The following is a 17,274-nucleotide window of genomic DNA, read 5'->3' as shown; positions in this document are numbered from 1 at the left end:
TGTAAAGCAATTATACCCCAATAAAGATGTTAAAAAAATTATATAGACTTCATAAGATGAATAAAGGAGCATTCTTCAAAAAAAAAAAGGAGAAAATTTATTACTGTCTTTTAACCACGGATCTGGCGAAATCAGTGGTCCTGAGAAAGCCTTAGATTATTAAGTTTATTCAAGATTATTGGCAGTTCTTGTGTACATGTTCAAATTATTTAGGGTAAATTTATAACCACTCCTGATCATCTGTATGATTAGAAGCAAGTGGTTCTGCCCCTGAAAGTGAAATGAATCATTCCTCTCTGAAAGCATATTTGATATTGGAATCTCACAGTTCTTTTTTTCTTTTGGTTTACTTGAGGCATTTAATCTAAAAGTAAAAATTTTACATTTGGGGTGTTACCTGTAAGAGAGGACTTTTATACTATGAAGGAAAGGTGCTAAGGCCAAATGTCTTCAAGTTTTGGTAGATTCTGTATTAATGTCCTATGTCTTCATTACAAAAATCAAATTGTAATTAATTTTGCCTTTGCCTCTCACATTATTCTGGGTGGCTAAATCAGTGATTCTGATTGCATATGAGAACACCTGGAGAGATTTTTAAAAAGCTTGTTCCCTAGCCTTATACCCCCTAGATTTCTAAGTGGAGGCCTGGGAAATAGTATATTTAAAAGCTCACCCAGCTTATTCTAATGTGTTCAGGGCTAAGAACCACTTCATGAGGACGGTGATCAAGTTACCTCGTTTCTCTGTCCTATTCCCCTTATAAATATTTATTCATTGAGTGAATGAACAACTCACCATGGAAGTAGATGTAGGCCCAATTTTATATACTGCTTTTTACTTTCATTTGCTGGTGAAAAATTTACCTTTGGCGTTATATACACTTTAGGAACATCAGTCTTTTCTTTTCTTTTTTGGCCATGCTACATAGTTTGCGGGATCTTAGTTCCCCGACCAGGGATTGAACCCTCCTCAGCAGTGAAAGTGTGGAGTCCTAACCACTGGACCGCCAGGGAATTCCCAGAAACCTCAGTCTTAAATATGCAAAATAGACAGAATCTTGCAATGAACTTGTGACCCAACTGGATTTTTGCTGGCCCATCAAGAGAGGACAAGTCAATTCGAGAATGATGGAGGTGTCTGTGTTTCTAGGGAAGTCATGTTCTGGTCTTTGTTTTATAAATACACCCTTTACATCTGGATCTTCCTGGAGTGTTCCGATTCCTTATAATCTTATTCTTTCCACAAAGTTAAATTTGTTAAATATATTAAAAATGCATTTTAATTCATTTATTTCCTGAAACCAAATTTATGAATCCTAAGAAAAAATCCTAAGAAAAAATATATTAAAAATGCATTTTAATTCATTTATTTCCTGAAACCAAATTTATGAATCCTAAGAAAAAATCCTAAGAAAAAACATCAACCAATTTGATGTTTGGAAAATATTGCTATGCCTATAGTAGTTAGAATAAGTGACTTTAATTTAAATCTGGGGGGAAGAGAATAACACCCAGTGTTCATATTTTACATGTAAAAAGCTAGAATCCCTGAACCCTGGAATGTCATCTAATTTGTCCAACTATCTTACCTTCGCTGTAGAAGGTGATCCTTTCAGCTCTAATTAGCTGCTTGCCTAGAGCTAATTTTTCTTTGAAAACTTCCTGGACAGTAAATAGAAGAGAGGTATATTAATTTCTTTCTGGCTCAGAGGTGGTCTACTTTTGGCTCTTGTAGGAGTGATATCACATCTGTGGCCCCGTGTGGTATATGGCCGGGCCCATCTGCCACTAGTCCCTCTTTCATCCTTCCCCTCACTTCCTTTGCCCTAGCTTCGGCCCCACTGAGCTGTCACTCTGAGACCCAGGTAGTGGTCACAGAATTACAAATAAACCACAGAGAAGCTGCAGAAGGTCCTGATGGTGTCTGCTTGCATAATGGTTCTAACTGCCCCCTTGTATGGAATTGCAAAACGTTTTGAGCACCTCAGAAGGAAGGCACTATGTAAACGTAAGGTACTTTTTATTAGTTGTTTATTTGTGCTTATTATTAGCAATTTAAAAATTGAGAGCATCAGAGGAATAGTTTGGTTATTTCTTCCGAGTTGAGACCTGTGTTTTAGGCCAGTGCCTTTCCATATTATTAAATATCGTATCAGTGTTTTCTATAAAATATTATTTTAAATTTTAAGGCTTTGCATCTTTGCTATTTGATTGGAATGAATAGTTTTCTTATTTATTTAACTTTCTGTTTGAAACTAGAATGGCTGCAAATTCTGGTGATACAACACCTAGAAATAGAACTCTTTGTGGACAAAATTCTTTTGCTGTGTAATAGGGCAACCTTAGATCTGCACGCAAGGGAAATAACACATTTTCTTAGCCAAAGACAACAGGTATTCTGTATTGTTGGTTTTATTAAGGGAAAAAAATTATTAATTCTGAAGCTAAAGACTAAATCTAACTGGCACTAGTATATTCAATTTTACTGTGAGGTAACACTTGAGAATCCTTTATTCTGTGAATGATGCCATCACTTTTTCTCACTCCTACACAGCAGCTGTGCAGAGTGAGCACACTTCACAGTAAAGACTGAGGAAACTTTCTTTCTTTCCTCTTTTTTTTTTTTTGTTTGGCCACATAGCTTGTGGGATCCTAATTCCCTGACGAGGGATTGAACCTGGGCCTTTAGCAGTGAAAGCGCCAAGCTGTAACCGCTGGACCACCAGGGAATTCTCTTTTAGGAAACTTTTGTTACTGTCTGCTAAATTCTAAGATGTAGAATCGTTTTTAGGTTGATATATGGAGTAGGATTCTCAGTTTTCTCACTTCTAGATGTAATCATTTTGAGAAAAAAAAGTGCTTCTAAATCAAAATATACATTTCTAAAATGCCCTTGACATTTTAAAATGTAAGTCAAAAGTGGAGATTCAAGTGTACTTGTGTAAGTATTGATGTCATATAGTTTTAGACTTAAACTCGAACATCTTTTATAAAGAATCTATGTATATGTTTACATAGGAAATCATGACCATTTGGATGAAGAAATGAGAGTAGTATAAATTTATAGGGCTACTTCAAATCTTCATCCTTTAAAAAATTTTTTCTGTGATATGCTTAGAAGCCAGTTTTATTTCTACCAAATCAATAGTGAACATAAGAAAGTCAGGTGATGGTAAATATTTTGCTTATTGAAGGGGTCAAAGGGTGGTGGTGCTTCCATTCCACTAAAATGCTTCAGTTTAGGTTGAGACTGTTACACAAGGAGAGAATTAGGTCTGAAATTTACTTCAAGGGTTCAGAGCATCGTAAACGGAACATAAGATGGGAAAACTGGCACTAAACGCATTGAAGTTTTGTTTCTCAGTTTACGAGGTGGCCTTGGAAGACCGTGTGATACTGTATTATAGTATTTGCCTGTTATACCCTGGAGAATGTCCAGGGTCACTTTGGAGTGTGTGACTTGGGAGGGATTTAGTGTTATCGTCTCCTTTCTTCTATTCTCTGACCCTTTCTTTTTTTTCCACGGTCCATGTTTTGATTATTTTTTATGTCAGTCATTGTAGGAAAGTCCTTATCTCCACAGTAAATGTCACACCTTTGGTGCATCTGAGCTGTCTAATATGCCTTCCTCTTGCTGCTTTGTCAGTCTTGCATTTTTACTGGCTCTCTCAGTGTCTGAATTAGACGCTCTCCCAGGCAGCAGATTTTCTAATTGCTTAAGCTCTGAAGTTTGCCAAAGAGCTAGAACTGTTCCACATGACCAGGGTATCAACTTGTGCACCTAATGTGCCTCTAACCTGAGAACAAAATTTCAATAATTGCCAAAGCTTCCTTAACACATGCCTTCAGCAAACTGGACTCTGACAGTGCTTGAGGTAAAGGCCCCCTATCCTTTGTCTGGTTCCCTGCCGAGTGACTCTTTGCAGGGCTATCTTGGGAATTCGGTTGGCATTTCTTTTGTTCTTTGTTGACCATTGACCAATATGACCGTTGCTTCCCCTGCTTTTGTAACGTGGTGGCAGGAAGGAAGGGAGGAAGGAAGGACAGGGGTCGTTGCCAATACCCGATGGAGTGGACTGGGTTTGGAGAATGTAGAAACGGGGCCCCTTGTCCTTACTTCCACTTATACCCCCTTATCCTAGTCACTAACAAGATATGTTTCTACATTCATAGGATGTCTGGAGTTTGTGTGTGCTTGCTTGTTTGTGTTATCCTTGGGAAATGTTCACTAACGACTGCTTGGGGTGTGAAGGTAATCTCTATTCTTCTATTTTCTGATTTCTGAACTTCAGGAGAAGGTAAAGCTTGATGCTGAAAGGGAAAAACTAGAGAGGCTTCAGGAGCTTTACTCCGAGCAGAAGACCCAGCTGGACAATTGTCCTGAGTCCATGAGGGAACAGTTGCAACAACAACTGAAGAGGGTCAGTAGCAAACAGGAATGTGCTAGTTGTTTTCTGTTTTTTTGTTTTTTTCAATTAAGTTCCACTTACCTATGACTTCCTCCTTCACATAGCATAAATTTGCATAAATTCTGGTCATTAGATACGTTTTAAATAGAAATATGCATGCTGACCATATATATTCCATGCTAATCAGTTGAAAAATTCTTTGTTGGAATCCTTTGCCTCATTAATAATGCAAAAACATTTCCCAAGTCCTTTTTTGTAACAAAAGAGAGCTATTACTGACATGTAACCAACAAGACTGTAGAGTTTAAATCGGCTGATGTCTTTCCCTGCATCCTGTTCTCTGCTGCATCTTGAGTCCTGTTTGCCCTCGAATGTTTCTTTTTTTTTTCCTCCTCTTGATTTTATACTCCTGTCCACAAATTCTTCTATTCTCTGATTTGCTCCCCACCACCACTCATCATTTTGTTTTTCTTTTCCTTTCTTCTTCTTAGTGACCTTGAACTCATTAGCATGATCACAACAATCAAACAAGACCCAAGATGCAGGGCATTCAACATTTTCTCACACAAGCTTCATATTTTTTAAAACTTCGTGAAGCATAGATCTTCTAGTTGAACTTTATCAGGTTATTCTTCGATCTTTAATGTTGGCAGTGTTGAAACGACTTCGATACTTATCTTCCTAGGTAGATAGTTTTGCAGACACTAGCAAGGCCGCTTGATATTTCATAGCCACTTGACAGCTGCGTTATTTGCTCTAAACAGCAGTCCAGACAGACTGTAACTCTGGAGAGGCAGTCGTGAACAGTCTTGGACCTCTAAAGGAGCCTAATAGTAATTAGTCCTAAGTCAACAGCAACTTATGCTTCCACATGAGTAGGAAAGAAGACTAGTTTTATTCATATTGCTATGTCTGTACCTTCTTGGGCAACTGGGAAAAAGTCAGTTAAGATAGCACACCCCTGAAAATGTTTAAGATGACCCTGAATACAAATATGTTTGATATCTCTGAGTATCATTAGGTTATGAAAAATTACAGTTGAAACTTTTCAGTGTATTGTACAGGTTGAAGAAAGAGTACCCAGTACAGACAGGTGAAACGACAGTGTAACGGTTCTAATATTTTTAATTTTTTACAATGTTGGATCAAAAAAAGTTTCAAAAATATTTCTTCCCCTTTACTCATTTTATTGTGTACAGCTTAATTTGCTATAAGAAGATAAAACTTCCTGTCCCTCAGTGTCCCAAGGCTCTGAAAGTCTTAAGATAAAAAATGATTGGAAAAAGAATAGTATTTGTAAAATTATTTTAGCTTGTAATTTTTTTGTGTTTATGCCAGTTCACAAAAGAGATTGGGAAACTGACTTTTTTATATTTGTTTACTGTTTTTCAACTTGCCTTATTGCTAAAGATTTTACATAGTCACCATAATGCTTTATGTAGAGTCAGAAGCATGGTTTATGTATTTTGTTCTTCCCTTCCTTTAGTTATCCAGTTATTGTTTGTATTCTTCATAAATATTGCTTCAAATAAAAATTGATATATTCTGTTAATAACCTGGAGTCAGCATGATATGAATAATTACTTGTAATTTTGTAATTAAGTAGTTACAAATTACTTAATTTGCTTAATCTGTTAGATTCTATAGGGTAACTCATAAATTTGTATATGTTCCAAGAATTTTGACTACAAACGAGGAAAGGAAATGATACAGACAGCCTATTCCACTAACTGAAGGCAAAGACTCCTTCCTCTTCCTTTCCAAGCAGAGTGCAAAATTCTTATCATAAAACCCCTTTCCTTAGGAGAGAAAACTGGTGCGTGCTAGCTTCTGTTCACCTGATACTAAGAGAACTACTAATTCTGTTTTCCAGGGAAGGATGATGACCAAAATAACTCTTCACCAGTCCTTTGGCTTAATCAGTAAAAAGTTCACTTATTTCATGAGAAGTCCATTCATACTGGAACTTCCTGTCTTATCACAACTCATTTCCCTTCAGACTTTGAACACTTCAGAATAGCACTTCATTACAAAGCTTTCCCCAAGGCATTTCAGCTAGATTCAATAAAGTTGATTTTATTACAAGTAACTTCATTAGACAGCAAGTCAGACAAAATAGAAAATACATGAATAGGAAGAAAATCATTTTCTTAAACTGTATCCTGTCTCAAATACTTAAGCCGAAACTGTAGAATGATTTTTTTCCATGCAGCACTATGGATTTATGACTGGGCTTCTGACCCCTAAATCATTGCTTTAAAGCAGAATACAGTTTTCATCCGATGTTGATTTCATGGCCCATGGTTTAATGTAGTTGATAACGGGCTCACCAATCGAATTGTTCCCTGGGATACAAGTAGTGTGAGAAAAAAACCCTGAAGAAAATTGAGCCTTGCATCTGCTGGAGAGGACTGGCTAGGATAGCATTGTGGTGTTTTGGTATTTACTCAGCTGAATGGTTGATTTCGGTCTCTTGATTTTTAAACAATTCTGTTCAGTGATATCTACAATTAGCCTTTTTTTTTTTTCTCACTAGCTCTACAATGAGTTTATCCTTGAACCTTGGACAAGTCATTCAACCTCTGTGGGCCTCAATATCCTCATGTATAAAATGAGAAGATCGTACTACATGATTTCCATTGTCTTTTTCCAAATTCCAAAAGTATGCAAAACAGTGTTTGACTGTAGCACATAAGATGGAGAAATAGTAACAAACCCTAAGCTCCATTTAAATTTGCTTTCAATATTGACCTTGAGCTGTCATAAGATTATTCCTGTAATCTCTCCTGGCCATTCCACGTCTAGTCTCTTCTTTCTGTTCCTCTGCTAGGCAAAGAAAACATAAAGTTGTACATGTAAACTTCTGCCATATACATTCTCAAAAGTTATCGGAAGGAAAAAAGGAATTCCCTTGAATTTTCTTTAGCACAGCTGTCTTATTTCCTTTCACGCCTGGCCTTTGAACTTGCCAGCCAGTAGAGATTTGTCATGTTCTTTTAGTGGAGAAGTTTAGTGAAAATTTTCACTCAACTGGTCATACACTTGACTTTGAGCTTCCTGTATATATTATTCTGTGCTCAATTAAACTACTCCTGCCCCCAAATTCCATCTCTTGAATTCTTATTCTTATCTAAAATCTTGTAAAAGTTTTTCCCCTCCCAAGTTGTTTTTCCTTCACAGTGTAAGTTTATATACACACGTTTTAATGGTTTAGATAACTTGATCAGATGATTACACCAGAGGAATCTGAGTGCTGAGCTAAGCTTTAATTTTCAACTTTCCTGCCTAGTGTGCTATTATTTTCATGTAGTGGTTTAAATATTTACTACAAATAAATTAATGGCTCTGTGACCTTCATGTGGTTAAAATAGCATATGTTGCACAATAACCAGATGTGGAGTAAGCCACTGACTAGCATAGTGTATATATTGTGAGCCATATGCCCACTTTGAATGAAGATTCTTTATAAACTAAAAAAAAAAAAAAAGCCTATTCAAGTTTTTATCTCAATAAGCTTTAGCTGCAAACCAAGTTTAATTGAAAAACCTTAAAAACTTGAGTATGGAGGCCTGTATGAATAAACATATCACTGATGTTTTAAGACTACAGATACTTTGTTTCAAGACATAACACTAGTGTTATGTCTCAGTTCCTTTAGCAGTGACTAGATTTGGTCCACATTCATTAATTCCTGTAGAAGTTATAAGCATGAAATGTCTGATAAACTTGAAATGTCACCCAGTTACTTGAAACCAAGACCACTTTACATTTGGCCAGTTAAAATATAAAGGAGCTTTAAGGAATGCTGAATATGTTTTTCAAATTGTTTTTCCTGTTCTTAGGCTTTGAGAATACACTGTCTGTGTTGACATAATAATCTTGTTGCTATAGTGTTGGTTGTAATTTCATGGTAGCACATAGTCCTTCTGTGAATCATCCCCAGAATAAACTCATTCCAGAAGATAGAAAAATATTCCATTTCATTAGAAGACTTATATATAAGTTTATCACTTATATAAAAACCAGGGGAAGGGGTGGTGTGTTTAAATACTGATATAGATCTAATTTATCATATGTTTATTTATCCAACTCTTTTTAATGTGTCAGTTGAAAAAAATGCCCTGGCACTTTTACCCATGTAGTGCTAAGAGCCATGTAGCCTAGCTGCCTTTTTCTTTTATGGTCATTAATTGTTTATAAATCATATTTTTAAAAAAATCTTCTATACATACCACATTTACAGTTCTGTCAAAGGCTCCCAAAATAAGGAGGTTTATGTGTGTGTGTGTGGTTTTGTTTTTTTGTTTTTTAAGTAGATGGGAGAACAACTCATACAACATACAGCAGTCTCTGCTGAGATACAGATTCACTCCTGTCTTCAGACATCTCATAGGTTGGGGAACGCCTCTTCTAGACTATCTGACTTCTGTCATTTCTGTTTGTTCTTAAATGTCCTGAAGATTATTCCTAGAATAATCTTAACCTTTCAGTTAACCTTTCGAGTGCTTAACCTTTCGAGTCATTCTTTGTGCTTGGTGAATGCTTTGGCTCCTACTGTTTCTAATAAAAAGGTTTGTAAACAATTTTAAGGGATTCACAGAAGCCCAGTTTAAGAACTCCAATCTTCAAATGTTTTTGGTGACTCCTCCCTTCGTTAAAATTATTTGAGGGCTTCCCTGGTGGCGCAGTGGTTGAGAGTCCACCTGCCGATGCATGGGACACGGGTTCGTGCCCCTGTCCGGGAGGATCCCACATGCTGCGGAGCGGCTGGGCCCGTGAGCCATGGCCGCTGAGCCTGTGCGTCCGGAGCCTGTGCTCCGCAACAGGAGAGGCCACGGCAGTGAGAGGACCGCGTACCGCAAAAAAAAAAAAAAAAAAAAAATTATTTGAGCATGCATGCCTACATATACATACATATAGGTCACATTATATTATAAATGTATATATTATATGTATTGCATACATGCTCAAAATATATATATTCTTTTAAAATAATGTACATATACTACTCTACTTGAAAGTACATTAGAGAACATTTATTGAGAATTTGTAAAAGAAGAGGAAAAACTAAAAAAAATATAAAGAAGCTCTAATATTCCTTCCTCACATCCCAGTGCCTTGTGTGGTATGCCATTTGAGGTACATATATTCCTCTTAGAGACCTCTGATCTGTTATGTATGCCAACTTTTTTTTTTTTTTTTTTTTTGCGGTACGCGGGCCTCTCGCTGTTGTGGCCTCTCCCGTTGTGGAGCACAGGCTCCGGACGCGCAGGCTCAGCGGCCATGGCTCACGGGCCCAGCCGCTCGGCGGCATGTGGGATCCTCCCGGACCAGGGCACGAACCCGTGTCCCCTGCATCGGGAGGCGGACTCTCAACCACTGCGCCACCAGGGAAGCCCATGTATGCCAACTTTTGAATCTTTTTTTTTTTATAGTCAACAACTTTGGAATATTGAATTTAATCTTTATACTAAAGTCTCATTTCATTTGAAAATTTGTGGAAAACAGGAATTTTTCTCAAGAGATTATGTCACACCTTTGGTCTGCAGATAGTGTTTAGGTTATTTATGGAATTCTTTTTATATTTCATGATCCATTTTAAAGCCACCTGGTAGATTTAAAGCAAGAATTCCTACAACCACAGAGCAGTCTAAAACCAGTGGTGAAATAGATGCTGCCCTCCCACCCCTACTCCAGTCCCTTTCAATTTCATCGTAAAGTCACTGCTCTGGGGTTTAACTCCAGAGAGAGGATTATCATGTTCTAACCCTGGTCAGTGTTGTAACTGGAAAGATATTTTGGTCTTTTTGCTTTTAATAATTTTTTCTTCACATTAAGAACGCTGCAGCTATTCTGGTGTGTCTTGTTTTCATTCCCTTTTCTCCAAAGGATGCTGATCTGTTGGATGTGGAGAGCAAACACTTTGAAGACCTGGAATTCCAGCAGCTTGAGCGTGAGAGCCGTCTAGATGAGGAAAAGGAGAACCTGACCCAGCAGCTCCTGCGTGAAGTGGCTGAATATCAACGGAACATTGTTACTAGAAAGGTACTTTTGCCAGGTGTTGTTCAATGTGAAAAGTCAAAATATACCCCTTGCTATGTGACAATAATGATTATTAACATAGCTGTAGCGTGTGTCCATCTGTCTGTCTATCTGTTATATCTGAATATCTTTGTGTGTTTAACCACGTGTCACATTTGGCAAATTATGGAGCCTGCCATTTACGTGCCAAATGGTGCTCCCAACTAGATAAACCGAGACTTGTTATACTCATTGTTGCTTGATGCTGTAGATGCATTTATGAATATAAATGTGAAAACCAAGGTAGAGAAAATCAGAAATCTAGATATTTGTTTTAAATTACTTGCTTTTGCAATCATAGTAACTGGATTTAGAATAATTCTACGAACAGTCTCTTTTAGAATTCCTCTGTTCCCATTGCCCAGTAGTTCTCAAAGATGGCTGATAGTTTACTACTACTAGAAGCGGCCTCGTGGAATGCTATGCAGATGACCGCCTCCATCCAGCCCTGAGCACCCGGATGTCCAGTCCAGAATTCAACTCCTGTTCCAGAATGTAGAATCGCACCCCTGTGCTCTGTACTAAACTGATAAAGTTGAGGGAGAGGATGGAGAAGGTGACTTCTTAAGCTTTCGGTTTAAATAAGAAATTCCATTGTTTTTTCTCATGAGGCATCTCCCAAAATGATGCCAAAAATTCATTTATATTCTAACACAAGATTTCCTGTTGACTTCCAGGTTCTTGAAATAGATTTTGAATCACTTGGCCTTAGGTAAAGAAAAGCCTTGAGCTTGTCAGTTCAAAGAAACTGCTCATCGTCTCTGGGTAATAATCACTGCCTACCTACCATCAATGAAATGTGGTCACTGTGCTTCAGGTTATAACACTTTTTCTCCCTTTCCCAGGACAGACTGGAAAACCCTTGAATGTCTAATGTACATCTCTATGGTCGTTTTTTTTTTTCCTCCAGGAAAAAATTTCTGCATTGAAAAAGCAAGCTAATCACATTGTCCAGCAGGCTCAGAGAGAACAAGATCATTTTGTGAAAGAAAAGAATAACTTGATAATGATGTTACAGAGAGTAAGTATTTCCTTTTCAGCATGGTTGCAGTAAAACACAGGTTCCAACTCAGGGAAAGTTGCTTCCATCAAAGTAAGTACCTTTTAATAAAGAATAGTGAATTATAATTTGAGGAAGAATTTTCTATATACATTTTTACTTAATCCTCCACATTAATGAGCTGATACTCTGAATGATTAACTAGAATACAGAAAACAAGCAAAGACATTTTATTCATGCTTTTTCCACAGTGTGAAAATCCAAACTATGAAAAATCTGTATGTTTTCTGATTTTCTTCTTTTAAAAAATATCATATTTTTCATCAGATAGGTAAAACATATTCTGCTCTTTTTTACTGCTCTCAAACATTTTGGCTCAGTTGCTCTGGTGTTTTGAACTCCAATTATTTGCATGTGGGTCTTCCTGGCAAAGGCCCAATAAAAATCCCAACAGATTTTTTTGTAGAAATTGACAAGTTGATGCTAAAATTTGCAGTTGATCTTCATTATTCATGCAGTCTGTATTTGTGAATCCATCTGCTCGCTAAAGTTCATTGGTAACCCTAAAATTAGTACTTGTCATGCAGTCATTGATGGACAGGCACAGAGCAGTGAAAATTTTGAGTCACTCAGTGGATGTGCATGTTCCCAGCTGAGAGTGAACAGGGCACTTCTCTGCCTTCTTGTTTTATTTCTCTTACTGTAAACAAGTGTCCTTTTTGTGGACCGTTTAGTGCCATGTCTTCACATTTTTGTGCTTTTTGGTGATTTTGCTGTTTCAAGTGGCTCACAAGGGCTGAAGTATTGTCTGGTGTTCCTAACGGCAGGAAGGCTGTGATGTGCCTTATGGTGAAAATACATGTGTTAGATAAACAGCTTTCAGGCATGAATTATGGTGCTGTTGGCTATGAATTTAATGTTAATGTATCAACATTGTACATTAAATAAGATGTCTTTAAAAAGAGACACACATAAAACAAAGTTATGCAGTAATCAGTTGCTGAAAATATTGTGACCAGAAACCCAGTGGTTCAATATTCTCTAGTTCAGTGTTCATGGCAACATCATAGAACACAACTACTGCAGATAATGAGAATCGACTGTATGTGAAAATGTAAAGGGCATAGAGTAGCTGAAACAACTTTGAATAGGAAGAACAAAGTTGGAGGATTTATACTATTTGACTGCAAGTTTGACTATAATGCCATAGTATTTAAGAGGGTGTGGTACTGGCATACAAATAGATCAAAGGAACAGAACAGAGTCCAGAAATAGACCCACACATATACTGTCTATTGATTCTTGATAAAGGTTCTAAGACAATCCAGTAGGGAAAGGAAAGTCCAGCATGTGGTGCTGGATCAACTAGGTAAACATGGAAAAAAATGAATCTCAATACCATTCATCCTCACACCATGCATATAAATTAATTTGAGACGGATTATAGACCTAAACATAAAAATTAAGGTGAAAAGGTTTCTAGAAAATACAGGTGTGCAAGTACACCGTCATGGCCTTGGAGTAAGCAAAGATTTCTTAAAGAGGAAATGACAGAAGGCTTGTATCCAGAATACGTTAAAAACTCCTACAAACTCAAAAATAGTAGATAAATAACCAATAAATAAATTTTTAAAAAACAGACAAAAGACTGGAATTGAAACACTTCACGAGAGAAGTTATGTGAAGAGTCAGTAAGTCCCATGAAAGAATACTCAGTCGTTAGTCATCAGGGAAATACAAGGTTGACGCAGTTTAATAGATTTTGTGTTCCTTCAGGAAAAGGAAAATCTTTGTAATTTGGAAAAGAAATATTCCAGCCTCTCTGGGGGCAAAGGGTTTCCTGTCAACCCCAATACTCTAAAAGAGGTAAGCTGTGATTTTTCTTGTCTACTCATATCACCTTAAAACTCAGGAGATGTGCCTCCGTTTTATGCGATTAGCTGACTAGGAAAAACACTAACGGAAGTGACTTATGAAAGCACTCAATGCTTTGATGGTTTTCCTGCCTTTTGTTATTTGTGCTTTGAGAATTTCAGGGATTATCTTTGTGTCTAATGCAGATTCACTCTGTGTGTGTGTGTGTGTGTGTGTGTGTGTGTGTGTGTGTGTGTGTATACTTTGCTTAACAGTGACATTGTGGGTTAACTTGAAGTTTCAAAAAATTTAGGATCCAGACCAAAGCTAGTCTTAAATTCTCTTCTTTCCTTCCTCCATTTTCCTTTCTCAGTTTCTCCTCTTTCCTACTTTCTTCTCTTTCTCCTGTCTTCTAGAACGTGAAAATGTCCCCAAACATCTCTATCTCCTTTTCCCCCCAATGTTGTCTATGCTATTTTTGCCCCTAAGTCGGAAAATCCTGTTTACATTAAGTTGTACACTCTCTTTATCCCAAACATCCATCTTTTCCCAGGTCCCACCGCCACCCTTTCCCAAATATCTTTTTACAGAGCTACGTTGCTATAATGGTTAAATATTTTAACTCTAATTTGGAAAATTAAAACGCTGACTGAGAAAGAAAATAGTTTTATTTTTTTTCAAAAAGCTAAAGAAAAAGCTTGCTTCTGCATAAAATTTTTCATAATAACAAAAAACCCTTTAAAAAGACAGCAGAGTTAGGAATTCCTTCATCGAAAGTAGTGTGTGTGTGTGTATGTGTGTGTGTGTGTAGGTGTGTGAGGTAAATGCTCATCACATAATAGGAGTGAATAATATGTCCCTCGGAAGCATTTTGTGAAACGTTTCCAAAAAACTTTTTTAGACCATTCAGTTTCTAGTTTCCCTCCGTTATTTAGAACACAGATCCGACAGATTCACTGCATAAAGAGTGATTGTGAATGGAGTGTAGTGGAATAAGGTTGTCAGTGAGGTGGGCAGGGGCTGGGTCTTGTGAGTCATGTTAAAGAAATTTGGTTTATTTTATGTGGATGGGAAGCCGCTGAGGGATTTTAAGCAGGGAAGTGACATTATTTGAGGTCCATTTGTTAAAGCTCACTCTGGGCTGCTCTACTGGATTATAAAGAGGAGATGCCGGGAAATCAGTATAGTGGTGATTGCAATAGTATAGGCTGGAGGTGCCGGTGGCTTGGATTTGAACAAATGAAGAGAGATGGAGAAAATTAGCTGGATGCAGAAATACTTTGGAGACAGAGTTGACAGTTCTTGTTGATAGATTGGATGTGGGGATGAAGTAAATTAAGGGTATTGTCAAGAATGCTGCCGTTATTCCAGTTTGAATAATGAGGTTGATGGTGAGTAGCTGTTACTGAGATAGGGAAGACTGGGGAAAGAATAGATTTGAGAGGGAAGTGCGGTTTGACTCTGGACATACTGAGTTTGAAGGGCTTGTGGCTTCCAAATGCATTAGATAAGCTCTAAGGTCACTTCACCTCTTAAAAGAATAAAATCTTTCCCTTTCTATTCAAGAGTTGTTCTTATTCTCTGCAGCCCTCCTGTTGTCAAAATCCAATTTGCCTTTTTGACTGTATTGGTGTGTCTGCAACTCTTGTGTTTGTTGAGTGGCTGTGTGTCCTCCTTCATGTCAAGCAGACTTGGCTCAGAAGATGTTTTGACTGTCTCCTTCCTTCCTTCCTTCCTTCCTTCCTGTCAAGCAGACTTGGCTCAGAAGATGTTTTGGTTTTCTCTTTTCTTCCTCCCTCCCTCCCTCCCTCCCTCCCTTCCTTCTTTCCTTCCTTCCTTCCTTCCTTCCTTCCTTCCTCTCCCTTTCTTTCTCTTTCTCCCTCTTTCCTTCTTTCTCTCTCTCTCTCACTCTCATTCTGTCTCTTTTTTTAAAGAGTGATGAATTTATATCCAACTCTTTTAAACAAGTCCCACTTTTGGAAAATGACGTACATTTTTGAAGCAATTAATTAGGATATATGGTTATGACTCATATAAAGAATCCAACCTTGGTTTTGAAAGATTCTACTATCAACTTAGCAAAAGAATAACTCAAAGTTGTTACTCTTCACTGTCATTCATTATCAAAGATAAAATAAAGTTGACAACCTAGTTGTCAACTTCCATTCTTCAATTTAATCTTATAAAACTTTACGTAGTATCTATTGCCCCTTTCTGAAGTGCAAGACTGAATTCAGCAGCATTTTGATACCTCCAATTTATAAACAGTCAACTCTGGCTTTCTCCACTTTGTCAGAATTATAAATTCTCAGTGAAAACCTTGCTTGCAGCCTGGAATTTTTGCTTCACCAACATAGCAATATCTTGCCTTTCCTGGAGCCACTGTTTGAAAGGATTGATGGGCAAATAGAAGAACCCAAGTGTTAAATTTAACTCAATTTACTTTTAAAAGAGAGATATTGGGCTTCCCTGGTGGCACAGTGGTTGAGTCCCCCAGCCGATGCAGGGGACACGGGTTCGTGCCCCAGTCCGGAAAGATCCCACATGCTGCGGAGCGGCTAGGCCTGTGAGCCATGGCCGCTGAGCCTGAGCGTCCGGAGCCTGTGCTCCACAACGGGAGAGGCCACAACAGTGAGAGGCCCGCGTACCGCAAAAAAAAAAAAAAAAAGAGATATTAATTTATACCCTTTATTCTTTTTTTCATACTGTTTTATTGGTGTGGTGAAAATCATGAATGGTCTGTACAATTACTTTCCATGGTAATTTACAAGTGCCTTTTCCTCAAATATAAATTCAGGAGTTTTGATTCTCATCAACTTTAATTCATGGGTATTTTCTCTAAACTGAAGCCAGAACTGAATAATTGAATTTAGAAGTAACTGGAAATTCTCTGTCCTAGGGGTAGAGTTGGGAGTTGGGCAAGCTGCCTTAAATTGAAACATCCTCAAGCTGCAACTTCATCTTAGGGATTTGTGTGTGTGTGTGTATGCACATGTGTATACACGTTTCTCTTGCTAAGGAAGGCTCACAAGAGAACAGTGTCCTTTTTATTTTCATTTTGTTGAGACACCTAAAAGCAAGATTCCATTATGAATAAATTACTGCTTTATAAACGTCTTAGTGCAAAAACCAGTAGCCTTTAGTCTACATTTATTCACTCTCTAATTTGTCAGGAAACAGAAGAAGAAGGGAAAATCTAAAAATAAAGATTTATGGAAAAGGCTCTTGAATTAGAGAGTGATTGCACTGTCGATTTTATGTCTCATATTTATTTTTGCTTGCGATGATTTTAAATGCTGTGTAGTGACAACCTATTCAGTCAACAGAATGAATGCCGATATGGATGGATATGTAAATCAAAGGTATTGGGTTATTTATAATAAAGGCATTTTGATTTTATCTGAAAATTTACTTTTAATGTTTGAAATATCATTTCTCAAGAGTAAGCACCATAAATCCATTTTAATAGTTGATGACTGCCTTAATGAAACATCTGATAATACCACAGATATCTGGCTGTGATGCTCTAAGCTAACTCCATTGTACTGGAGCATTAATACTCTCGCATGCCTCAGCTCTTGCTTTCCTTGTGTTTAACTTCTGAATTCCTCCTTTTAGGGCTATATCATTGTAAATGAAATTAATGAGCCATGTGGCAATTCCACGAATCTCTCCCCTTCCACTCAGTTCCCTGCTGACGCTGACGCTGTTGCCACTGGGCCTACCACAGCTGTGCTGGCGAGCCAGCCACAAAATAAAGAGGTGTGTTGGCATGCCATTTCATTCATTCACTGCTTTCCTCATGTCAAGAATTAACCCATGGTTAACTGAAAATAAGGGTGTGTGAGACAAATATTTGTTTGGTTGACCAGAGGACCAAGAGTGATGGTGAGATGAAAAAAACAGACCGATTTGGGGGTAGTGCTCTACC

At 37.6% G+C, this 17,274-nt stretch overlaps 1 protein-coding gene across 2 annotated transcripts in view; it reads left to right on the top strand.

The window, feature by feature from the left end:
• The window catches only part of PHLDB2 (pleckstrin homology like domain family B member 2), a 103,844-nt gene that overhangs the window by 59,544 nt on the left and 27,026 nt on the right, over positions 1 to 17,274 (top strand). Inside the window, exons 5-9 of one of the 2 annotated variants that reach the window (XM_065876058.1) lie at positions 4,292 to 4,420; positions 10,298 to 10,453; positions 11,400 to 11,510; positions 13,266 to 13,355; positions 16,962 to 17,105. In XM_065876058.1, coding sequence (XP_065732130.1) covers positions 4,292 to 4,420; positions 10,298 to 10,453; positions 11,400 to 11,510; positions 13,266 to 13,355; positions 16,962 to 17,105 — 630 coding nt within the window. The remainder of the gene's footprint in view (positions 1 to 4,291; positions 4,421 to 10,297; positions 10,454 to 11,399; positions 11,511 to 13,265; positions 13,356 to 16,961; positions 17,106 to 17,274) is intronic. The other variant, XM_065876060.1, reaches the window with a different exon arrangement.

Source organism: Phocoena phocoena, chromosome 4 (assembly GCF_963924675.1).
Source record: "Phocoena phocoena chromosome 4, mPhoPho1.1, whole genome shotgun sequence".
Taxonomy (NCBI): domain Eukaryota; kingdom Metazoa; phylum Chordata; class Mammalia; order Artiodactyla; family Phocoenidae; genus Phocoena; species Phocoena phocoena.
The sequence above is the reverse complement of the archived record's forward strand: the minus strand, read 5'-3'. Positions and strand labels throughout refer to the sequence as shown.